General features: G+C 32.2%; 3 protein-coding genes across 4 annotated transcripts; 2 read left to right on the top strand and 1 right to left on the bottom strand.

Annotated features, from left to right (window-relative positions):
- Nucleotides 1-1033: 1033 nt before the first annotated feature.
- LOC120332648 (uncharacterized) lies at nt 1034-4357 on the top strand. 2 transcript variants are annotated; one of them, XM_039399942.2, is made up of 4 exons: nt 1034-1150; nt 2179-2330; nt 2665-2705; nt 2947-4357. In XM_039399942.2, the coding sequence occupies exons 2-4, from the start codon at nt 2192-2194 to the stop codon at nt 3385-3387; spliced, it is 621 nt and encodes a 206-aa protein (XP_039255876.2). In that variant the 5' UTR covers nt 1034-1150; nt 2179-2191; the 3' UTR covers nt 3388-4357. The 2 variants fall into 2 exon arrangements, with proteins under 2 accessions (XP_039255876.2, XP_039255877.2); XM_039399943.2 differs by lacking the exon at nt 1034-1150 and adding an exon at nt 1154-1286.
- A 2188-nt stretch (nt 4358-6545) lies between these two features.
- Nucleotides 6546-9620, top strand: LOC120332990 (uncharacterized). Its single transcript, XM_039400336.2, has 4 exons — nt 6546-7183; nt 7894-8026; nt 8446-8483; nt 8867-9620. The coding sequence occupies exons 1-4, from the start codon at nt 7106-7108 to the stop codon at nt 8918-8920; spliced, it is 303 nt and encodes a 100-aa protein (XP_039256270.2). The 5' UTR covers nt 6546-7105; the 3' UTR covers nt 8921-9620.
- A 4669-nt stretch (nt 9621-14289) lies between these two features.
- LOC120332855 (scavenger receptor cysteine-rich domain-containing group B protein-like) lies at nt 14290-22942 on the bottom strand. The gene is made up of 12 exons (XM_078119554.1): nt 22703-22942; nt 21922-22059; nt 21651-21776; nt 19423-19761; nt 18851-19165; nt 17610-17924; nt 17051-17374; nt 16534-16659; nt 16011-16133; nt 15118-15269; nt 14944-15001; nt 14290-14863 (listed from the first exon to the last, which is right to left on the bottom strand). Exons 1-12 carry the CDS (start codon nt 22800-22802, stop codon nt 14838-14840), a joined length of 2142 nt encoding a protein of 713 aa, XP_077975680.1. The 5' UTR covers nt 22803-22942; the 3' UTR covers nt 14290-14837.
- Nucleotides 22943-24347: the final 1405 nt, after the last annotated feature.

Below are 24347 nucleotides of genomic sequence, written 5' to 3'. Positions count from 1 at the left end.
AAATGCCAAATACGATGTCACATCAGTCAACGAAAATGTGAGCATTTTAGTGACACTTTATGGCTACATTTTTGGTGTTATTTATAGACTGCCGATTATTTACGTCAGAGACAAGTCCATAGAACTGACTAATCGAGGGAGATAAATTAATACTAGTTGTCCTCGTGTGCATGGATAACATCTGTTTGACAAATCTACGTTACACAGTTTTATAGTTAAGCAAACATAGCTTGGGTTAAATTTGGGTTCAACATATGCGGGAACAGATTTGAATGTTTTCATTGATATTGTTCACGCCGTTAGGCAGTTATATGACAAGAAGAGTCTTGATTTTTCAAATTTGTTAGGAAATCTATAAAGTTTGCCATATGTTGATAATACATTTACGTATAATTACTATAATAAATCGAACATATGAAATAAAAATGAAATTGCTAAATACAGGAATGAAATTAAAATTATTAGAACTATTTTATCGTTCGATTGTTGAACTTCCGTAATACGGAAATTTCAGGCCAATTCATCATCAAGCAGTTCACATACCATAACGTGTTTTCTGTACATAAGATTCAAATATCACCATAAATACGAAGAGAATGATCAAGTTAATTTTATTTTATTATCAATTGGTTTCAATCTTGAATTGACAATGGTACACAGAAAGTAATATCTAATAATTTGACACAACTTCATCAATGGTGCCAGGGAATAAAACCTGACAGCTAATTACAACCAACCTCGCAATTTAATTATAGGTTTCAGAAAACACATTACTTCTTTTCTAAAAATAATGCATAAGATTCATTAAATCAATTCATTAGGCGCCATATTTCTTGGAGTTTGAAACTTTGGACGGACCACAGGAAGTCACGTGACAACATGATTAATTGCGTCAATGTACATATTGATCTGACCGAACAATGAGTCGTTATTCCGATCAAGGATGATGCCTAGATAAATGCGTTTTTGATGTGTGGTACATATGTGAATTTAATTCAACATAAACCGGTTAAGCAATGGTCATTGATGTGTCATCTAATGTAAACTTTGAACATAGCGGATTCGTCTGCAACAGCATGAAAGTAGCATGAAAAGAAACAGACAGTCATGCTAAAGTAGCAATAATAATTTTGTTGGTTCTTCCTGCATGGTATGTATAGCAGTGTGTTATCGAATTGAGAATAGTTGATAGTGAAAGATTGTATTTGTATTAATAAATAGCCCTGCAGGAAATAGTATAGCACAATCAGTAACTGTCATATAGCAATATTAGCCAACTATGACAGGTATATTAAATTAATATAATATTCTCATTAGAGGTAATGTAATGATAGTAATGATAACGCAACATAAAACGAGAAAACCCACATCCTGTGATTGCTTTCTTCTTTGAACATTTGGTACTCACTGTACCTATAGTACAGTATTCAAGCGACTTTCAAGTCTCTATATTTTATAGGGTTCCCGTACATTTGAACCCACGACAATTGCACCTGCATTTTATTGCACCTATAGAATTTTTTTTGTTTTGCGGATATTCGAACCTATACTAACCTTAACCCATGGGTTTGAGCACCCGCATATAGATTGAACCCGTGGATATACACATGGGTTCAAATGTACGTGGATTCAAATGTACGATCACCATTCTATAGTAGTGTTTCCCAACCTATGGCTCGCGACCCAATTTTTTTAGAATTGCTAATTTTTTCATCGAAAACCTAAAATGTATTGATTTTCATTTTTTGTAAATGTTGTTGCCTTTTTTATTTCTGGTATTGAAGTGTTTATCAATCGTAATTGTATATGTTGGAAGTATCACAGCGTAAAAAGTATCCACGCCATGATTTAAATAAATCGTTGAGGGCAAGCAAGCAATAATTTTGAAATAATGAGATAATGTTATGTAAAAATGATTTTGTTTTTGTATTTAATTTTGTGGATATAAAAGCACTACATGTCGTGAAGTATTTGAATATATCTTCGAATCGCGAGATTTTACAAAATAATTTTTTTTACAAAATTTGGGCCGCTTGAAACAAAAGGTTGGAAACCACACTGGTCTATAGCATCGGGTTGGCGTGAGGGCCTTAAACTATTTCATTCACTTTCACATAATGTTGAATATTTTTTGTAAATAATTTTATATAAAGTAAAACTTTATCATGAATCTCTCAGATAACACACAAGAATGACAACTTTTACAACTCCTGTCAATGCCAATTGTACCGAAGGCTTGAAAAAGATATGTCACAACGTTTGTATATGTGTTGTTGAAGATGATCCGTCATCAACGCAATGGGGGATTATTATTCCAGCTGTTATTGCAGGTACCTAATACATGAAAGAAGAGAAAAGTCATATGATATTATGCGTTTTTCACTTGTTCACTCATTCTATCAAGATTCGATTTGAGAACAAAATTGGTGATTTAAGATTTCCGTATACAAATAATATTTATTTTAATATATTAATAATATTTATTATAAATTTAGTCAGAGCACCTCGTGTTAATTAATCACAATCACGTGATTAGGCCAATTTTGCTAAATATCTTCGTTAAATCATTTTCATTTTGAATATTAGAAAAATTATTGACACTATCATTGTATCATGCTAATACTGCATCAGTTTACCTCTATAATGAGGCTATTTATTTTACAGGTTTACTCTGTATTGCTGTGTTAATTTATGCAAATTACAAGGTGAGTAAATATTTTTATGAATTACAATAATGATATGTTGTCCAGCCTTCTTGATGTATGAATACACTTTTTAGCTGGTGTATAAATCAGTTCCACGTATCTGTATGTGTTTAAGTCGTATTTATTCTTAGATTTTCTGTTTCAAAATTTTTATGTCGTGTTTCGAATGCCTTAACAAGGCTTTCATTTTGCAAATCGCATGAATTAATTATATGGTTCTTGAAAATATTTTTGTTTTCAGTACAAATACAGCAGACAATCAGCATATGATCCCGAAAAATCATCTCGAGTTATAGAAGGTAGAAGGAAAGGAGGAGAAATACGGTTTTACGACATTGACGGTCGTCAAATTTCCGAACCATCATTAAGAAAATACGATGAATATCGTGTATTTGAACAAAGAGTGGTTCCTGCCAGACCTATGTCGTCTCACAATTTGAATATTGCCAATGCTGACAAAAAACAAAATGTTAATAAAGAAAATAATAAAGCCAATGGCACAGAGAATGAGCATAAAAACAGCAAAACTGAGGCAATTGTAGAAAATGAAGTCCCCGAAAAAGACCTCCAACACCAACAACGAATAGAAAAATTTGACATAATTATGAATGATATGGAAGTTAATGATCAAATTGGAACAAAAAAGAAAGAGGAAAACAATAATAAAGATAAAGACCCATGAAATGTCACCTATATTAGCATATATATGCGTGGAACAAACGATCGTTCTCTTTTAATATAAAGTTGGGGGGGCGATTGTGAAAGGTGGATGGGTTTGTCCAAGATATTCGAGAATTCCGTAAATCTATAATTTGCTTTGTTAGTTTTATGAAACATTTTGTTTCCAATAGTTTCAGTTATTGTTAAGGTTTCAACCTGATTTGTTATTTCCTTCTATTTTGAAAGTTTCAACACTTTTGAAGCACTTGAAAGAATTTGAAAGAACATATGAAAGAATTTGATATCAAAATATATTATTACTTGCTTCGATTTCCACACATGATTTAAAGTTTAGACACACTATAAAGAAAAATATTATATTCAAATCCCAGAAATTAAACTAAAGTATACGGCAAAATGTTTTGGAATCTTGGTCCAAATTCAAAAACAATTGGTTGCGTGTAATTAGGTTTCGATTACGTAACAAAACGTTGGGTGCGTCATTTGGTTGAGTTCAACTTATTCAAATATTAAAAAAATATATGATAACCATCTGCACTACTGACTGATCTAATCAAGAAAGTGTAAGATGCCCAAATTGCATTTATTTCTGTCTAGTCTAGCGCATCAATTGTTTTGGATATACATATTCTTTTAGTAGCATATACATCTCTTTAGTAGCCTATACGTCTTGATTAAAATACGATATATACAATCTGAAATAAATCGATGGTTGATAATAATTTAAACCGTTCGTTTTTGTTTCCTTAATCTTTAATAGCTTCTGGTTGATTTCTTTTAAATATCTAACAGGTAATTTCTCATATCTTTGTAAGATGCAAATCAAATATGTGCCATTGATAGCTGTAAAAATTTCTCTGTTGCCGGAAATACTGTTTACAAAACAATAGTATTGCAGAAAACTTCTATGAATACGAGGAAGATTAAATGTTATAGTAAATTTGTATTGACATATTACCTAACAACATTTACCTGTACTTTTATGGAATATACGATTTATTTAATAAAATAAATAACGATACATTTACTGACTTTGTTCATTTCTCAAAAATGAAAAAAAAGCTTAAAATGGATTTTCTTACTTTTGCAACTTTAGCAGCTTTTGTTTCAAAATGTCATCTTGTTATCATGACAGATCGATTTAACATAAAATTTGAAAAAAATTATTATTTAATTACGGAAACTTTTTTACCCAAAGTCTAAGTTTTGAATGAATTTTGCCACGGTAACTCGCATTTTTGCGTCTTACATTTGACGCTTAAGAATATTTCCGCTTAGGTTTTGACGTTTAGTAGCACATACCTGTTATCACAAAATATGTTATTTCAAAACTCATGAGCACTGTTCACAAGAAACTGTACTTAAGATTCACTATCATGTAAAAATAGTTTGAACTTGAATTGAACGTGCGAATGACGTTATGTGTGTTTTCGTGTACAGAAATTACATCATGGGAGAATTTCACTTTCTCAATCCTCAGTGTTTCATGTGTTTCAGTATGAAAAATTCGCAGTGGCAACCGCTTTTGCTCAAAATATGACAGTTGAGGGGGAAATTCCAAGATATCGATTGGGTTAATTAAAGGGGTAATTGTAAACTTGGACGTTAATGGCAAGTTTGATCTATTCAAATTTTAAATCGCTTGACTTAACGTTTATGCCATAGTTTTCATAGTGTGAATTCTTACAACGAAACCTATTTTAAGAATGATGAATGTTTTATTGTGACTTATTATTCAAAATTAATTCTCGCAATACTGCGATCTAAAAGCTGAATTATCCATCTGCTAATTTATTCAAGAAAATTTCGCTTAAACCTAATCCGTTTGACGAGCAGCTCAAGCTGAGAGTAAGTAAGTAAACACAATTCTTTTGTGAGTTACTTTCAATGTTATATTGAGACTGGATCGGTGAGCTTCGTATATATATTATTTGTCTACTTCTAGTATTTGAAATATTAACTTGTTCAAATACCAGAACGCAATTTGATGAACTTTTCAATATGATAAAATACTTTCGATTTAGCTCTGTTAAAGTGCGCTCGGGTTTATTGATTTGTTACCTTTTGGCGATTAGTTATTCAAAACGAACTCTGGTAAAAATAAATTTTCTTCAATATTTACTGAAGGGAATGAAGTCCAGTTAATCTTTTATCAAGTATATGAGTTTATTAGCAAATCATGCTGAGTATTTTTTGACTATTAGGGGTCCATATACTTTAAGTACCACGACAATATATGCGCTGGATAGTACAACGCCGCAATTTTACAGATGTTTTTTTATAATTATTCAATATTGCAGTGGTCGGTTATTATCTTTACCTAATTTGAGTTTACATCCTTTTTAAACGTGGTTGAGGTATTTCTTGGCCTTCACATGCTCATGCCAAATATATATATGCCAAGATGCTAAAGGCTTCATGAACAATTTTGCGTCAACTAACTCCGGACATGCTACATGTCTTAATATTTCCATTGATAAAAATCTCGATACGCGCGACTAAGCCATCGTGGTCGAGTGATTATTCAAAGACATCTTTACATTTGTTCAACAGTTGATACATTTGCAAATAACAGTTGTAGCATTTTAAAAACCAGCTTCAGACTTACAGAAGTAGAAAAAAACGAAACACAGCAAGAGGTATGTAAATTGGTGATGCGAGTCGTATCAAATCAATAGGACAAGATAGTATTTAATATTATTTAGATTTATATGAATAATGTCGCGTATTGAATATAAGCGCAATATTGATTGTTGTAGTCATAGCGTGCGCTATTCAAAAATTCTTCATTCATTGCTAAATGTCAGACGTGTTATAGACGTGCAATTTGCGTTCAGACTATCGACGGCCAAGATTAAACGATTATCTACGAAGTTTTGAATTCCAGTCTTACGTAATTCAGTATCGCTTGCCCAATCTCGCAAAAATGTGAACCGCCGTCACGCCGAGAGTTTATTCTCATGCCCTCCAGATAAACTATTACAACACGGTGGAATTTCCCTTCAAAGCAAACGCTTAGGTGCGTTTTTTTTTTTGTTAAAATTTTTTATCAAAATTTCAAGATGTTGATTCAAATGTGACAAGGTTGAAGTAGTTAGTATTTAATCAGATCATCAAAAGTCTGTATCGTTTTTTTCTTTTAAATTCGATCGTTAGCACGTAGAAAGTTACCAAAGTTGGATGGAATTTAGTTTAAGAGTTGATATATTCCAAAAATGCAATAGCTGTGTCGAGAGTCAAGCAATGTAACATAAAGCATGCGATCCAATATAACTTCTCGTACTTCACGGCCAATTACCGCAATGGACAATGAATGACTTGCATTTTGTTAACTGTGCTTTTTCGTCTTTATCATAAGTGGATGTCAATTTTTGAGGAAAATATTTTATACGTCGCTTTCTCGCTTTCACTACAAATATGTCGCTGAACAAGCAACGAGGACCGGAATCTTTTAGGTTCGCTATGGACTACCAAATTTACTACATGAGAGTAATCTTAACAATTAGCATGAGTGAAGTGACATGAGTCAAGTCAATAGAATTCATTTAAACACGACTTCTTCAACGATAGATGTTCCCAATGCAGAATTATTTCCTCAAACGTTAATGAAGTGACGTCAGTTTAATGATTTCCTATTTATTTTGTTTACTGTATAGTGGTTTCAATTCCACTGTAAAATACTATATACTAATTACATTTTAAATGCTTTCGAAAAGGAAATGGCTCAGGTAGCAAACAGAATATGGATTTTCATTCGTTGCTTGATGTTGTTTCAGATGAATGGCTTTGTATTGGCGGTAAGTGGGCAAGATTTCTTCCTGTTCAAATACATGCTATTATAGAACTACATTATTAATTAATATTATTCTATGTAGAATCGTAATGGTAGAATTTGCAATATTCATCACAAACAAATATTTTAATTGTAATTGATAATGTCCAATTTAACAAGTATAAATCCTCAGACTATTTCATTGATAGCTGATCCAATTATAATTTCAGTAATCATAGGTAATTTTCGTACTTTTTTTACATTTTAAGCAAAAGTCTACCGCTTACTATTGCAATATATGTTGCATTTTATCATTTCCTTGCCACGAGCCGTATAGTTTGAAATACTTTATGTCACACTATAATTTTCAACAAATGGGTGCTCTCGAAGTATTCGTATCAAGATGGCGCACAACCTGAACATAGTATGGGTACCAGGTTAGGGTTGTTCAGGTTGTACGTCATCTTGGGTAAGAAAACCTACGAAGCGCCAACAAATGGTCGTATGACTTTATTTTAGGAGGCCCCATGCTACCGATAAGTTTGTTAATCTTTATCGATTTCTTATTGAAATCCATCCTTTTTCTGTGCGTTTGTACCCTAACATGGTATTGAGATATATATGGAACAACTATTTTGATCTTTACTATATTCTATTTTTAATTTATTTTGTAGTTGTTTCATTCAATCTTCAGTAAAGGTAAATATTTTTGATCTCTCTTGTTTTTACATCAAGATTACAACTCCTGCTATGACGAGTACAGCCAACCAAACGCCTAAATGTAACTGTGATAATGAATGTGATTGCAAAGGAAATGACTCAATAATTGTAGTACCATGGCAAGCTGTTATAATAGTCGTAATATTATGTAAGTATATAGTACTAGAAATTGTCAAAAAATGAAACATGAAATATACTTAACATATAATGGGAAAGTGGTAAACCGATAGGACAACTTCAAATTGTTGATGTTACCGACTAAATGCATGAATTTAGCTGGTCAATAATCAGTCGTGGTCGTAATTTTGAAAACTCAGCATAATACACCGACTGTTTGGCTGCTACAAATTTTTAAAACTAATCCCAATTAATGCATAAATATTTAAACACAATGCCTATATGAATTTGCTGAAGTCAAATTCTCAGAATAAAATCTTTTTTTTTTTCAATTAAATAAAATTTTCATCAAGTTTGTAGCAAATTTTAACAATTTACCATATCACGACCAATATACGGATAGCAAGCTCAACGTGTCAAACTTCTAATGTTCATTTTTTTATTTTTCAGGTATTCTACTTGCGGCTGTTGTCATAAAATGTCTATCGGTAAATATATTAGTAATTTTGAAAATAATTTTCCTAATTGTGTATCTAATAAACAAAAAGTTTCGTTAGCATTCAATACACATTTTTGATTGAATTTTGATCAGTTTTATATATCCCATTACTTCCTACAATATTCTTTGCACCTCAAACCTTTTAATTTGACCAAGCCGACAAATGATATTTACAAAATGTTTCAATTCTTGAAATTTGATGTCGCGGGTGTAAAATGAGATTCGGTTCACATACTAAACGCTTCAAAAGTAACCACAGACTTGAAACCACAGACCTTCCTCAATGTAAGGATGTGACCAAAACGGAAACCCAATCGACCTTTATTTACATCAAGTATTCAACATTCATGTGATTTATAAATTATTTTTCAGAGGAAGTCTGCGGATGCTGCCTCGCCCTGGGCGATTTTAGCAAACGATGTCTGACACTCGAAATAGGTTTCGCGATAATACATCTTTACCTGTTTGTCACAACCTTTTTATGCAAGCTATCAAAATTATGCAAATATACTATTTATGAAAATTGCAAATAATTTTTCTAATTAATACATGTTGCAAAACACTCTAGGATTTTCACGACACCCATGACACTTATTGGCATACGATTTACTGACATGTAAATTACCAACAATTGTTCATAATTATTTTTAAAGCAAGTTTGACATGACCCGTATAATTTTATAGTTTATAATTAATTTTTTTATTATTTACAGAAAATTCATCCGCTAATTTGAATAAAATATTACTTATATTTTGTGCTAAATTTATAAATTCATTTATTCATTTAAATGAATGATGTTCAATTATTTGGCCTTGCTTTTATTTTCAAGTAGAATGTATCTCCGGTCTAGACCGAATACGGCTTTGATATTGTGTGTGGACTCATCAATCTAAAAATTCTTTTCTGAATATGATTTCGTAAAACACCGCTGAAAAGTATTTTGGTGCTATATATAATATTCTGTTTTTTAAACGACAGGAACTCTTTAATCATTCGTCAAATTATTTTTATTGCCTTTTTTATGTTTTTATTTACTATTGCAATTAGGTAATTGAGTAAATCATAATAAATACCCTCCAATTAATATTATGGAACAATTATATCAGAGCACAACTAAAATATAAATAGTACACAAAAGCAGAAAATTCTTTCAGGAGCAACGATCAGAATGATTTTTCATCTCATTGACCTTTTAATTGTTTTAAATTCTTATTAGTTAGAATTCTTCCGTTCGTGTATGATTTGTCTCTTGTTTGGCATAATAATCTTATTATTGCCCCAGTTGATGTGTCGAATACAAAATTTCTTCAACTTCCTGCATTTACACTCATGCTCGCGAAGTTACCATGATAGACAATGATAAAAGATAAACAACTATACAAAAAATAGTTCAAGCAAATCAATACTGTAAAATAGGATGTGATATACAAATTTTCTGAGTGTGGAAAATTCAAGCAAACGCTATGAACAATCAATTGTACATTCAAAGTTGATGATTCTGGTCGCAGGTATCAGACGCTTCGCCTGACGGCATATGTACGGAAGGTTATTTATTCGACAATCAATTGATTTGAAAAGTTTGTGGAAACCATAAACCTATTTCAAAAACCTTGGAGTAAGACATTGCTTTAGTGAATGTTTCATACCACCGTCTGAATATACCAACAGGCAGATTTTGGGAGGTATTTAGTAAAAAAATGGTTTAATTTCAAGACGTTTCCCAAAGTATATCTGCAATACACTGTTAGTACTTTGGCTTGATGGTTCGGTTGAATGTAATGCTACTTTGTTCACATGTGACTATACGAGTGGTCATTACGTTTTTATTGAAATCAGTCAAGTTATTCTCTGGTTTCAAACCAAGCGTGCACTCAACCGCTAGAATTGTAAACGCTGTCAGTCGAGGGACGATCATACTGATTTAGAACAGTTTATGCCGCCACATCCAAAACCAAATTCTTTGAATCGAATAGCGATATAACGCAGTAAGCAATAGTATATTCTCTTGGGTATAAGGTAGTAGTCGTTCTTAACCTTTGTGAACCTGCTGAATTCATAAGTTGTTCTGCAAGCTTCCGCCGAAATCCAACGTTTCGAACAGTTGAAAACCAGGAGCATTTGCACTTAAAAAAAGGGGAAGCTACTTTTGTGCAGCAGGTTATACAAAATTCAACCGTCTTCAATTGATAGACTATGAATTTTTTGCGTTATTTTTGTGCACAGGTTAGGCTTTTAGGTTTGAATTCAAATGGCATGCATTATCAAAGAGGGATCAACCATCAACCCTATGGATTCTCGACTGGTTATAACAACATAAATTGCAACAAGAGCTGCTATATTGAACTGCTATAATACCCTTTGCCGCAACTTTTATCAGTCAGTAATCTTCAAACTTATCTGATTTCACTTTCATTCATGCTATCTTAATTTCGACTTTCAACTTGTCTGCAACATGTAGTTTTTAATAGTATATTTTGAATGAGGTGTCGATCACGCAAATATTGGGCTTAAACCCCCGAGGTTTGTAACTAACAACCTAAGATATTGTGAAGCTATAAGCAGAAAACATCTAAAAACGCTATCATACAGAAGTACACTCGCTCCATCTGTGACGATAAATCGAGTTTTCGAAGTAGTGAACTTTCTAAAGTATAACCGTCATTGACAGTTCCAATAGGATTATATCTGTGCGAGACAACGCAACGCAAGTTTGGATATTTTCATAATTGTGAGAAAAACTATTCCAGAAGACCTTCTTAAAACACATGCAACAGCTCCACCGATCCCCAGGGGTTCGATCGAACCCAGGTTAAACAACGGTATCAACGGGCATTAAATATATTATCCCAATAACTATAAGCAATAAAATGGATACAACTCGTATTTAGAATAAAATATTTGCAAGTAATTGATTTAGTTTGTCATATTTTCTCATGAACGATATAATATAAAATGATATGGTATACCTGATGATATAAATAAAAACAAGAGAGCTATGCTCAAATATATGGACACGTAGCGCTACATAGTGGCAAATGTTAATGACGTGGTAGAACACAAAAATCGAATTCCATACAGCTCACCGGAATATTTAAAATAAATAAAAGTAATAGCATTTTAGAGAATAATTTAATCTTTGAGCACTGAAAATTCCAAAGCTATTGTTCCGGTGATCAGAGAAAAAAGCGATTTTTTCTGTGACAAAGAAGAACAAGAACCACAACAACATTATAACAAAACGATCGCTATGTCCACTAACGTGTCCAACCAGCGTCCACCACGCGTTGTGCTACAAACAAACTTTATGTCACGCTTAAACCTGTGTACATTCATAATTTCATATTATATTTAGATTTTAACTTTATAGTGTACAAAATGTTTCCAACAGTCTTATTTGGCAACATCAAATTGTCCGGAAATTTTCCCAAATTTGAGAAAATTGTCATACCTCTCGTAGAATTTACCGACACAATTTTCTCATTAATTTATCGTTTTAAAATATGTGCCGTTCAAAAGACAAATAATTAAATCTCGAGTCTCAGTCGAAATTTTGTTCATTAATCGTTACATCTGTGAACGTGACAAGCGTCATGCGAACAATGCAACAGCCAGTCATTGCTGCATATAAACATATTGTTTCGTATATTTAATTCAGTCGGTATAAGGTAACTGGTAATTTCTGTAGAAAGTTGCATTTGAAAAATTGAAAACGAACATTGCATTGTCACTGGTTATGCGGTTTTCAATCTTTTTATTTACTATAAAAATAGATTTGAAAATAGTTCATCAGTAGTAATGCAGTTTAAAAACTAAAACCAAAATATTTGATTTCTTGAAAAGTGCATTCAAAGCATTTGTAGTTCATCTATTCCTGCTAAAGATTCTATAACGAGGCAGTGACTGAGATCAAAGGTCAATATCAGATTAGTATTGCTTTATTGTGGTTAGATAAAATGCGGAAATTAGTAATCGTGTTATTCGTAGCAAGTATAGCATGGTGTCAAGAGGTAAGATACTGTTTTCTGATCATACGGAATTTTATTTTATTGAAAGCAATGTAACGAATTCCCATAAAATTTCCTTAAAGCAGAGGTACTCAAATCACTATAAGCTGATTGCCCATGTCCACAGTTGGCTCATTCACTTCCATTTGTATAGTTTAGCAAAAATAGAAAAAGTCTCTAATTTTAATTATCAACGATTTTTGTTGGTTTTTATGAGAAAATAATTTGATCAAAAGAACTTTTTTTAAATGAACTAATATAATTGAAAAGAGGCTCTAAAATGCCCGTGACAAAATTTTAAGAGTCGTGAATCACCAAATGACGTTATTTGATAATAAATATTTTGATTAATTTTCAAAGACATAAATTTCTAAAACCCCGTGAACCTGAATTTTCATTTTACACAGATATCTGTAATCGGAGTCATTCGGCGACCTTGCTTTTCAAGTTGCATTTGAGTTAATCTCGAACAAGGTTCCCGACAAAACCTTCAAATTATTAACTTTAAAAACAGATTAAGTCACGAATCCAGTTAATCATTTATATTATATAATATTTTATATTTCAGGCATACTTTTATTAAACTTTAATGTGACATTTTTTGTTGCATTTTGACATATGGGAGCTATTTCTCTGTAATGTTTGAACTTACAAAACAAATTTCTACGCTTTTCTAAAGTTGAGTCAATAAAATAAATAATTGCATGCGATTTTGAATATTCAATCGTTTGGATTTTCTTACTTTTCACACATATTATTTTAAATAGATTGAGGAAAATTCTAAAGACGACAAAAATTTTACCTGCATTTGTAAGTGTGAATGCACATGTGCTAATCCAAATTGGATTGCAATAGTCGTCGTAGGATTAGTAATAAGTAAGTTTTATTAAAATGTATGGTGGCAGCGTTGTTTTAGCCCAGTCCCAGTCGTGAATTCTATTTTGAAATAAATACAATGATAGTTAATTGGAAGTGATGTCATATCTGTTTCACTTTGATGATATTAGGCTGATTTTTTTATCGTGACAACTGCAAACATTTTATTTTTGTAATGCTTATTAACAAACGCAAACGCCACAAGATGGCGCTCCACTTGCATGCTCCTTGTGTTTTAGAAGAATTTTTGTATCGTTAGGTGATTGACAAAAGCGTCTCAACTCCTGGAATCCGCTAGAAAATATTGTTCACTCTATAAATCTCCTATTCTTTTCTTCTTTTTCAGTTGTCCTATTGACATTGGTATGCGTTTTCAGCATATGTATTTGTACTGTGAGTTTCAAAATTCATTATTTTTACTAAATCGTAATATTTGTTTTACACGACGTTTTTACTTGCTTAGCGCAAGTTGAGCTACAGTTTTTTTCAGCGAGAAAATTAATTTTAAAAAAGTAGTATTTATCCGATTTTGAATACACACGATTAGTCCAATTTATAATGACTAGATCGATTTTAGTTCAGTGTAATAATGTATGGAATAGACCTGCGGATGATACATTACTAAGGCGCTTTAATAAGTTTTTTGGTAGTTTTTTTGACACTTGCTAATTACAAACAAATTGAATATGGTTCTGTGCAGAAACTTACAACTCAGACCGCCCTCAACACTCAACAACAAGGGCCGGTTCGCAAAAGCTATGCAAGAGTTAGATTTTACCTGAATAAACCGGAAATATCCAGCGGAACGACAATCAGCGATAACTATGCAACTGGACAAATAAAAGAAGTATCAACAGTTTCAGATAAAAGCGAAACCGAGAAACCATAAGTTTGTAATAACGACGAGATTGTTATATTCATAACTAATGTGTATTATTTATGATTTAAGAATTTTACGAACCTTTTTTGGCAAAGAAACATAAAATGACAGAATACAAGAAGTAAATTTCAACTCGGAATGTGCGCACTCTTATATATATTGAATATGATGGGTTATACCCTAGTTTTTTAAAGCCCGCAATTAAAATTATATTAATAATTATGGTTTCTCTATTATAAGGACAGGCCAGCAAATAATACAACGTAAAGCATGTCATATATTTTGCTTCAAAAATGTTGATTACTAATATTTTATTTTCGTCTAAAATCCATACGAGAATTTTTTGTTATAATTGGGATTGCCATAGGTTCATAAAATACAAAATATATCACAGAGCTAAAAAAGAAATGTTGTTAAATGTGTTTTCCGCTGTCATATTCGCCTCGGTCAAATGATTTATTGTTTATTTTGGCATCTCTCAGTGGTGCAAAGAAGGGCATTGCTCGAAAAATTGTGATGTCTCAAAGTCATATTCGAATCACTTCATGAAATTTCATAAAATTTCGGGCCATCATTAAATTGCTAGGCCAAATTTATGTTTCCGTTCACTGAAAAACAAAAAAATAATATAAATATATACATATGCACAAAGAGGCATTTCACATTTGATTGATAAAGTTCATTTTACCATGAAATACGTTTCCAGCTCTTTCATTCGGACGCGGTGTCCCATCCTCATCTAATCCCTGGGTGAAATTAAATATTTTCATGAGTATTATAGCTGAATTTTAAGATAATGACGAGAAAAAGGGGATCTGAGAATACAATCTGATCTTAATGAATAAGTATAAAATATAAATACTTGATTTCGTTCTCTGTTTCCTCTCGTGCGCATGCAGCAAATTATCAGTTCCTTATCTTTCAAAAACTTCCAACTTATCAACAGTACAACGATGAGTGAAAACACGATTACTCCGGCTATTATACCTGCCAACTTCGGTAGGGTCAATCCCTCTGATGAATAGAGAGAAATGAATAGATAAATCACACTCTTAAATATTCTATGTTATGCAGACTAACCTATTTTTTTTAGTCCCTACAATTTTAAAAATGGGTTTAATTGCAATAAAAAAAACTTGAATAATGTACGATAATTGTGTGTTTTATTTTATTTCCGATTATTACATTTTCTCATTGGATTATTACAAAAACTGTCTAAGAGCATATTCTGTGTTTATAATATAAATTTGTTTTTGTTATCATAACGTTAAAATTCAGGGGTGATACGGTTTTTGGATCAGGGGCAAAAATTTTTTGCCCAAATAGACTGGCGGGTCGAGTAATCGTGATGCAAAAAGTTTCATTTTAGGAACAATATTTACAGTTTTACAAAAGCAAAAACAATAATCCTTGTGCCAAAACCAAATTTAATCGCAATCTCAACAAATTACTTGTGCTATTTTTTATCTAAAACATCAAAATTCGAGGTTGGGTTTGTTTGTGACGGCATCAGCCAGGCCAGATTGAATTACTAAGCTCGCCGAATTTGGCCTGCGAGTCGTAGTTTGCCCATGTCAGCGTTAGATGAATCAGAGATGACATTGAGAGACAAAAAATAGTTGATCGCTTTCTTTTGTCTACTTATATACATACACATAATCCAGTACTATTGTGTTATAGTTTATCGCTATAGCTCCTATTCAATCAACCGATACAATGTCAATGAAGAGCATTTTATTTCTGAAATTCATCTACCTATGCATTCACTTCCACTTCCACTCCACCCAGTAGGGCACGAGCAATAATATCCTCCATCTGTATTGGTGCATATTCCATTGAGTGGATCGCAGTCATTCATCTCAATACACTCATCCACATCTGAAAAGAAGAAAAAAAAACGTTTGATGTACACTCATACTAAAATGGTTATATTTGAAAAACTGCAATTTTACGTGTTTTATAAAATTATTATTAATATCAGTTGTTTGTAGTTATTTGAGAAAAATCGTTTGGTTTGAATACATGGAATGTTTTTCAAATCCTTTTATTTCTTTGTTCGTAATATGGTTTTGAAATTTTAACAAGTAAAAGTAACTTGTGCCGAATATTTTAGTAGTATTCATAAGTATTAAAAAATGTGGCAAATGAAAATGTGTGACAAAATTTGAAAATAATTGTTCTCATATTTTGTAAAAATATATTTCATAATCTTGATATTATAAGTTGTATAACAATAATGTTTATATAAATATTAATTATATATGCCATTTTTTTTTACCTTTACAAGAGATTCCGTTCCCCCTCCATCCACTCTTACAAGTACAAACAAATCGACCAGGAATATTTGTGCAAATTGCATTTGTATCACAGTTGTGCATATCAGACGAAGAACACTCGTCAACATCTTGAGCACATAATATAAGACTAATTAAATACCTTGTTTTTTATTCTAATTTTAAATAATTTAAGTTTTATAACTACAATATATGAAATTAAGATATTCCAGCCGCGAGCTGAAGAAATGACCGCATTAAACATTAGACTGAGCCAGGCCAATCAACATCTAATTGACAAATTGGTTGGGTGTTTTTAGCTTATAGTACATACGACTTCACTGCAGATTTTCATGGCAATATTTCAGCAGGAAAGTCGTATCATATTATAGCATTTAATGTGTCAGCTAAAATATTGTTTAGTGATTCACACCTTATGAGCATATTGTAAAATGTTCAAAACTAGATATTATTTTAGTAATAAATAATTAATAGCGAAGAACTGTTCTATATTATAATTACCAATGCACACTGCAGATGCATCTTCGTCGTGATAACAATTGTGCAAACCCCATTTTCTCTGTGGACAAGTTTTGATGTCTGTTTCCATTCCTGTGCATTCAACTTCATCCATCCAAATTACTCCTTTTCCTTCCCCAAAATAAGCCTGACCTGGTGCATCCATCGCGTCTTGAAACTGCAACATGCGACAAATAACTCTTGCGTCTTCAAAATCCCAGTTATCATCACATATTGTACCCCAAACTCCGTGATGCAGAATTTCAACTCGACCTCTGTCTTGTAAACCTGTTTTGTCATCTACAAGACGAACTTTGCTGGGAGATACTGAAATAAAAGATTTATAACTTGAAAAAGCATATGATAGAATCTCATGGACATAACTTCTTCGCTCACACAAGGCACTTATATCATCTTTTCTACAACGTAAATTGATTTGTAATACCATAGATCAAAATATTTTCTTGGGAGAATATTGAATTAGAATCATATAAAGGAAAAATAATATCGAAGACAATATAGAATACGCAATGCGTAAACAATAAAGTATGATAAGGGGTACTTGAAGGTATGCATATCACTGAGGCGTCACGATCATGTCCACAGCTCCCGTCTCCAATCGATATTTTGCATTCATCCATGTGATCTTCATATCCAGTACAATTAACGTTATTGTACCAAACCTTTCCCATTCCTTTCCCAAAATAAGCGCCACTACGTGCGGAGTCTGCACCAATATATCCAAGCATCCGACAGACGACATCAGCAGCTCGTATGTCCCATGATTCGTCACAAACTGTCCCCCATTCTCCATCATGCAGAACTTCCACTCTTCCTTGATGCTTTCCTGTTGATCCATAGAGACGCACCATAATTGCTGAAAAATATCAGCCCTTTATCCATTGAGTACTTAAAGACCTGGGAATGCGTTATGTTGTGTGCAATTTTCCGGGCCAATTTGGAATATATTCCCAGATTCAAACATAAAATTTTTGAATTTATTCGAAAGAGGAAATTAGTCGCCTCTGGGCTCTGGCCAGGCATTTCGAATGTTTCTATATCTGGTGATTTCGTTGTTTTGTTTAACACCGTGAACAGTTCAGGCCATTGGAAAAAATTACACTTTCAATTATTGTTCTTTTTAAGCACTCAGAGACTCTTCGGCCCTTTTACAAGAAAATTATAATTGTCGAGAATCTAACTTTCAAAACGCCTTTTCACCTGATTGGAATAACGCATTATTCAAAGGAAAACACAATGAATTTATTTCATATTTAATAATAAGGATCTAAAATATTTAACAGACAATTCAACAATAAAAATCTATTCAGATACGTATGTCGTTGAGATAGCTTTATACTGCCAATGTGGAAAAAAACTATCAAGAATTTTTCTGAAAAAGGTCTGGAATATTTTGATTGAAAATTAATTTCAAACTAATAAATCTCCAAATTTGAAATTCCGCAGTTCCTCAAAATGTTTGAATAACGATTCTGATTTGTTGATATTTTTGTTGAGTTGAACAAATTCCTTCACCGTGCACCAAAGTGTGTCCGAATGTGCTCAACCAGTGGGGTGAAGTAGGCTCGTGACAAACGTTTTACAAGGTATTTTGGTGGTGAGTGTATCTTGCTTGGGTATAATCTTAGTCGCTGATTAAAAACTACATTTTACTCTTCTCTACATTACTCCAAAAGATGTAAAAGAAAAAAAGTGTTTCCGACTCTCTCCTATAGAACAAATTTCACTATTTAAATTTTTGAAAAAAGTCAGTTACCGGTAGCCACGGATAATGCTGCTTACTTGGCATGCAAACAACAGATGCATCCTCACTGTGATCGGCACCTGGATTCCCCCACTCACTACGTCGACAGTATTCCACATTATGTTCATCTCCTCTACATGAGACGTCATTCAACCAAATTTTTCCTGTACCTTCGCCAAAATAGGCGTCTTGGATTCCCCATACCGCTCCAGGAAATCCAAGCATTCGACAAACTACCAAAGCATTGAGGTTATCCCATGAATCATCACCAATTGTTCCCCATTCTCCGTCGTGAAATATTTCAACTCTTCCTTCATAATTATATTTTGAGTCTCTTAAACGAATTGTGTTACCTGGAAATTAGAAAAAACAAAATTTGAGTTAAAAAAAATTATCTTTTCGTAAAATATTCAGTATTTTGTTTGTTTGAAAAAAATTTCATTTCCAATTGTTTTTATTACGTAGAATAGTTTTGTTTGTGAATATTTAAGTTCCTCCAATCTTTCACCAAACTCCGATATATAGTATTAAATTTCTATCTCATTTAATACCCTCAGGAATAATTTTATTCTGGATTTAGATATGTAAAAATCATTATGGAAAATTATACCTGTACATACAACAGAAGCCTCCTCTCCTCTGTTACAAGAATGATTTCCCCACCCAGAATGCTTACAATCGTTTATGCTTGTTTCCGTTCCATCACAATCCAAACTAGTAATCAAAATTTTTACATCCACATCCGGTAGTCCATAATATCCAGCTAAAGGAGCCTCTAACGCGTCTATAAATCCCGCCATTCTACAAATTACTTGTGCTTCTTCTATACCAAATCCATCATCACATATTGCTCCCCATTCACCGTCGTGGAAAATTTCTGCTCTTCCACGATTAACTCCAGCATTTGAAGAAAATACTCCATTCAGACGAACGTATACTTCATCAGTCCCTGTATAAATGATTGTTTTGGGAATAGCTGACTTTATCAAAGTAACCGAACAATCACACAGCAACAGTTCAAAAAATTTGGGGAAATACGCAGAAATTTTTATTAATCAAATTATATATGTAGCAAATACAAATCATTCTTCGGAGGACAGTACTTTGTGTTGATTTATGTCTGAAAATCTAGCAACGCATAAAACAGCCACGACATTTGACCCTGGTGACGTATATTGTTCGTCCTTTAATAGCATGGTGTTTTGATTTGAAATTCATTTTTTGGTTTGTGCTGCTTTGAGACTCTTAGTTGACGTTTGAGCTTATGAAAGGCTAGTATATATGCAAGTTTGTTTCTTTCTGTATTAGATTCATCACAATTTCTTTGATGTTGAAATGAGACCCCTTAATTGATAGCCTATGATGCCGGATAATCTTTGCGTTCATTTTTTTTTATAAATAGTGTGGACCATATATATATCATATCCAAAAATGAGACGGTACTCCTGAAGTATGCGCACCAAGATGTCGCATAACCTGAAACCTAACCTGGTACACAACCTGATTTCAGGCTGTGCGCCATCTTGGTGCGCATACTTCAGGAGGTCCAATGAGAATTTATTTTTGTAAACAATTATTATATCAATCCATTTCTTGGGAGAAACTGGTTAAAAATTCATAAATAAAAACTATCTGTAAGTTGAATAAAATTTGAATTAAAAGAAAAATGTGAAATCAATTCTAATCTTAACCCTATTTTGCTCAGACATTTTCAACAGCGGATGAGCAAGAAGTAATATTTATGTATACAACTTCCTGTAATCTAATACAGGGTTTCTGTTTTGCAGTACGACTTTTTTAAAATTGAAGGGTGTTTTCGGTCTATTTTCAAAACTTTGTTGTTTATACAACAAACTTGCCATTAATGAGAAAACCTCTTTCAAAAGTTGCAGAATGACTGTGGATTTACAGTTGATCCATTATATTGCGCATTCTGGCAATACGTCTGCAGGAATATTTGTTGTTTGAAAAAATAATCAAGTTTTCAAACGCGACACCAATCAGACATATACCCAAATGTTCAGACAATTGGCCAAACAAACGTAAGAATACGAAGTGTTACAAAATGTTCGTACGCAATGGCTTCCTAATGCGAAATTCCCCTCACCACAGCTCGTATTTTTACGGATATATACTTATTTTTTTCACAAACAAACAAAAATATTTTACAGTGTATGTATTGCTTTTTAGCGACAACTGTATAGAAATTCCTTGATTTGATACCATATAAATAGTTTTAGCTCCTGCGGAATGAAAATTACATATTTACATAAATTGTTACTTTGTTCAAAATTTTGCTGTCAGACATTCTGACATTGTCAGACATTGCTGTCAAGATTCTAGTTCACATGTTGAGCATTTTTCTACTTCAATATATTATAAAGTAGTAGTATAGCTTACGAAAAGCTACTTTTGCCTATACTTGGTATTTCAATTTTTAGTTTTACAATTAAATCGTGAATGTGACCTGTATTCATGGACAAAAACTAATAGTTTACAAATCTATCATTACATTTTTTTTTAAAAGATTTGACAAATCATGTTAGACATCTTGACCTCGTCTATGAGCTAAGTGGATTTGTCGAACTATGTTCTCCGCAATTATTTTAAAACGTGATAAGATTCGAGTTTCCTTTTTACTTCCGCTTTGTTTGAAGTGTCATGTTTCTGTTTTAAAGTGTCATGTTTCTAATTCTACTCACATGATATAATATATGGCCAAAATTAAGCGATTTCCCCAAATAAAATTGATTAATTATTTGTAAATCTAAGATTTCATAGTCTAAATATCATAAAGTTATCGTACCGTCCAGCTTATTTCAGGATTGAAAAACTCACTTGTGCACTGGTTACCATTCCATACAAATCCAATCTTACAATTGCATTTGTAATCAGACCACGAAGTTATCAAACAAACTGCATTTTCTCCGCAATTATGCTCTCCGGTTACACACGCGTTGTTTTCTGAAATAGAACTTGTTTCAATAAATTGCCTTAATTACTCGATTAAACTTTTTTAGTTATAATTCAATGATGTGATTTGATGATGCCCGAATGTTGAAACATACGAGCCTTGAAAACCTTCCTCTTTTTAAACATATTACTTCACCTGTTGAAACTGTTCGTTTCTTTCTTGGTCTGATATGACTAGAAGAGGATGCTGCATTGAAAATTTCCACTCTTGACTGATCAACCATAGAATTCCAAGAATCAGAAATTCTTACTGATTCAGCGATTGCATTTTCCTCTGTAACAAACATTTTTATCTCTCTCATATAAAAATGGAATAATGTAACAGAAAACTACAATAGGAGGATTGCTGAATTTTTTTCTTGATAAAGATTCATCTATGACCTATGTAATTATTATTGCATTTATAGTAGTTAGTTCGATCTGAACTTCTAATTTTTAGGCTTGTTAGCTCATTGTATTTGAAAACTGTATCGTACCACTATTTAATTCTCTTATACGTTTTTATTCTTTCAATATTGTTAATATAGAATCCTAACACAATGGTATATTTTGTTTCAATAAAATCATTGAATTATTATATTTGGGTATTTTATTTTCATTATTGTTTTAGTATATATGTCTATAAAATATGAAGTTACGATAGGGCATAGTTTTTGGTTCGGATCCTTTTAAGCTTAATTTGTTTGCTCAATTATAAGAGACCAATATCAAAATCATTATATCAACGATGATGTAACATACAATAGTGAATAGATCTATATCATTTAAAGTTCTAAGATTTTCCTAAATTACGTGTCAAATCAATATCAAAACAGATCAATATCAAAATAAGATCAATAAGCAAAAGAGAGAAGCAATACAATAAAATAAAATAAATCTTAACATAATAATGCAACAAACAATACATTTACCCTTACCGTTCACTGATTTATCAAATTGATCTTCCATTAATCCCAAGATACTGTTGAATTGTTGGATACATAACATTACAAGCGTAGTGAGTATATTAGAATACATAGCAGCAGAGTAGCTTTATATCTCATTTGAAAAATTAATGAATAAAATTTCAGTACAATATTTGTTTTCTTATTTTCTACATGCTGATTATATTTCTTAGTATTAAAACTCAAATTTTTAAGAACCATTTTTTTTTATTTTCCGCCCATTTTGCTTATCTATCGAAAATTGGTATAAAAATTTTAAATATTAAATATTTGTCAAAAAATAAATAAAAATCTTCATTATTTAAGACGATTGAATACTTCCCAATAACTATTATAGTTATGTGAAAAATGTGTTCTATCAGCGTATCAATGTAATATTACAGGACCCTGTCTGGTCTGGTCTATAGCTTGTAAAATCAAGAAACGCAAATTACAGTATATTTACCCACACTTTGTTAGTTTTTATAGCAGTTCTGAAACTAAATTATAAAAATCTTTCACTGTTTGGCACATCGGAATACATATAGTATCAGACCATATTACTGCGACATTACTAAACTTTGGCGTTCAGACACCCTGACCCATTCCGCAATTTGAAGTGGGTAATTTATGTCTGTTTTCACGAAAGTCATATATATACCCATATCATTATATCAATAAGCAGACCAAGGATGTGCTGCGGAAAGCCGCCACAATATCGATGCTCGACTAGACATGAAATACGGAATAACTTTTTCTGTAATAGGATACTTTTAAAGTGATGCAAAATTAATAATAATTTTACTGTTCAACTGCTTTCGAATTTTGTACCTTTTACGTAATTATCTCCTTTATTTCTTTGAATTCATACAAAACACTTCCGTATTTATAAAGTTTGTTTTATTGCAAATACCGCAATATTTAAGTTATATGTATTAATTTTTCCAGTGTGATTATCCCCCGTCGTCACGGAGATGTGATGGTATTTAAGGGATTTCCTATTATATTTGTAGTAGCTAACCACCGCAAACCCTCCCAATATACTAAAAATGGAAATCAAAAACTATTGTTTTTTTCGGCTTTACCACATTCGTGAGAAGGCTGGACAAAAAAAAGTTTATCAATATTGAAAAAGAAAAAGAATTATTGACAATTTTTGCAACATACAGTTTCTGGTTATTCTAAACTAAACCTCAGTGAAAAATTACGCAAAATTTATTAAGTTGAATTTAACGTGATAAATTTAATGTTCCAACTGAGCTGCTTTACAATATAGTTATTGAATATAATTTATTAAATATCATTTTACGACATGCAGAATTAATATAAAATTGTAGAGCAAAATTCATTGAATGAATAAGCTAACTATTTGTACATTTGTACTCAAACCTGAACTCAAACAAGCACCCGACCAGAAACACTTGACTTGATTTCGATCTCTTCTTCAATAAGAAAAATACTTGTATACTTCCAGAGTTCTGGTGATAATACAATAAATAATAAGCATATATGCGCTACCAAAAGATTTTATCAACTTTTATTTCGTATTCCCTTCATCTCATAAAATAGCTAAATTCGTCTTCGGGATCAATAGGGCGCGCCCTTCTATATTATATCCAGGCTTGGATGAGATGGGGCA

The sequence above is a fragment of the Styela clava genome, chromosome 13 (genome assembly GCF_964204865.1).
Source record: "Styela clava chromosome 13, kaStyClav1.hap1.2, whole genome shotgun sequence".
Taxonomy (NCBI): domain Eukaryota; kingdom Metazoa; phylum Chordata; class Ascidiacea; order Stolidobranchia; family Styelidae; genus Styela; species Styela clava.
This window is presented reverse-complemented; position numbering and strand designations above follow the sequence as displayed.

Bases quoted from the DNA above. Each gene is read 5' to 3' on its own strand.
- LOC120332990 (XM_039400336.2), top strand. From the start codon at position 7,106: ATGGCTCAGGTAGCAAACAGAATATGGATTTTCATTCGTTGCTTGATG. The intron at 7,184-7,893 runs GTAAGTGGGCAA...TTTTACATCAAG, and splicing joins TGAATGGCTTTGTATTGGCG to ATTACAACTCCTGCTATGAC. The intron at 8,027-8,445 runs GTAAGTATATAG...TTTATTTTTCAG, and splicing joins TATAATAGTCGTAATATTAT to GTATTCTACTTGCGGCTGTT.
- LOC120332855 (XM_078119554.1), bottom strand. From the start codon at position 22,802: ATGTATTCTAATATACTCACTACGCTTGTAATGTTATGTATCCAACAA. The intron at 22,060-22,702 runs GTAAGGGTAAAT...TGTTTGTTACAG, and splicing joins ATTTGATAAATCAGTGAACG to AGGAAAATGCAATCGCTGAA. The intron at 17,375-17,609 runs GTACCCCTTATC...CTTTTATTTCAG, and splicing joins AGTGATATGCATACCTTCAA to TATCTCCCAGCAAAGTTCGT.
- LOC120332648 (XM_039399942.2), top strand. From the start codon at position 2,192: ATGACAACTTTTACAACTCCTGTCAATGCCAATTGTACCGAAGGCTTG. The intron at 2,331-2,664 runs GTACCTAATACA...TTTATTTTACAG, and splicing joins TATTCCAGCTGTTATTGCAG to GTTTACTCTGTATTGCTGTG. The intron at 2,706-2,946 runs GTGAGTAAATAT...TTTTGTTTTCAG, and splicing joins TAATTTATGCAAATTACAAG to TACAAATACAGCAGACAATC.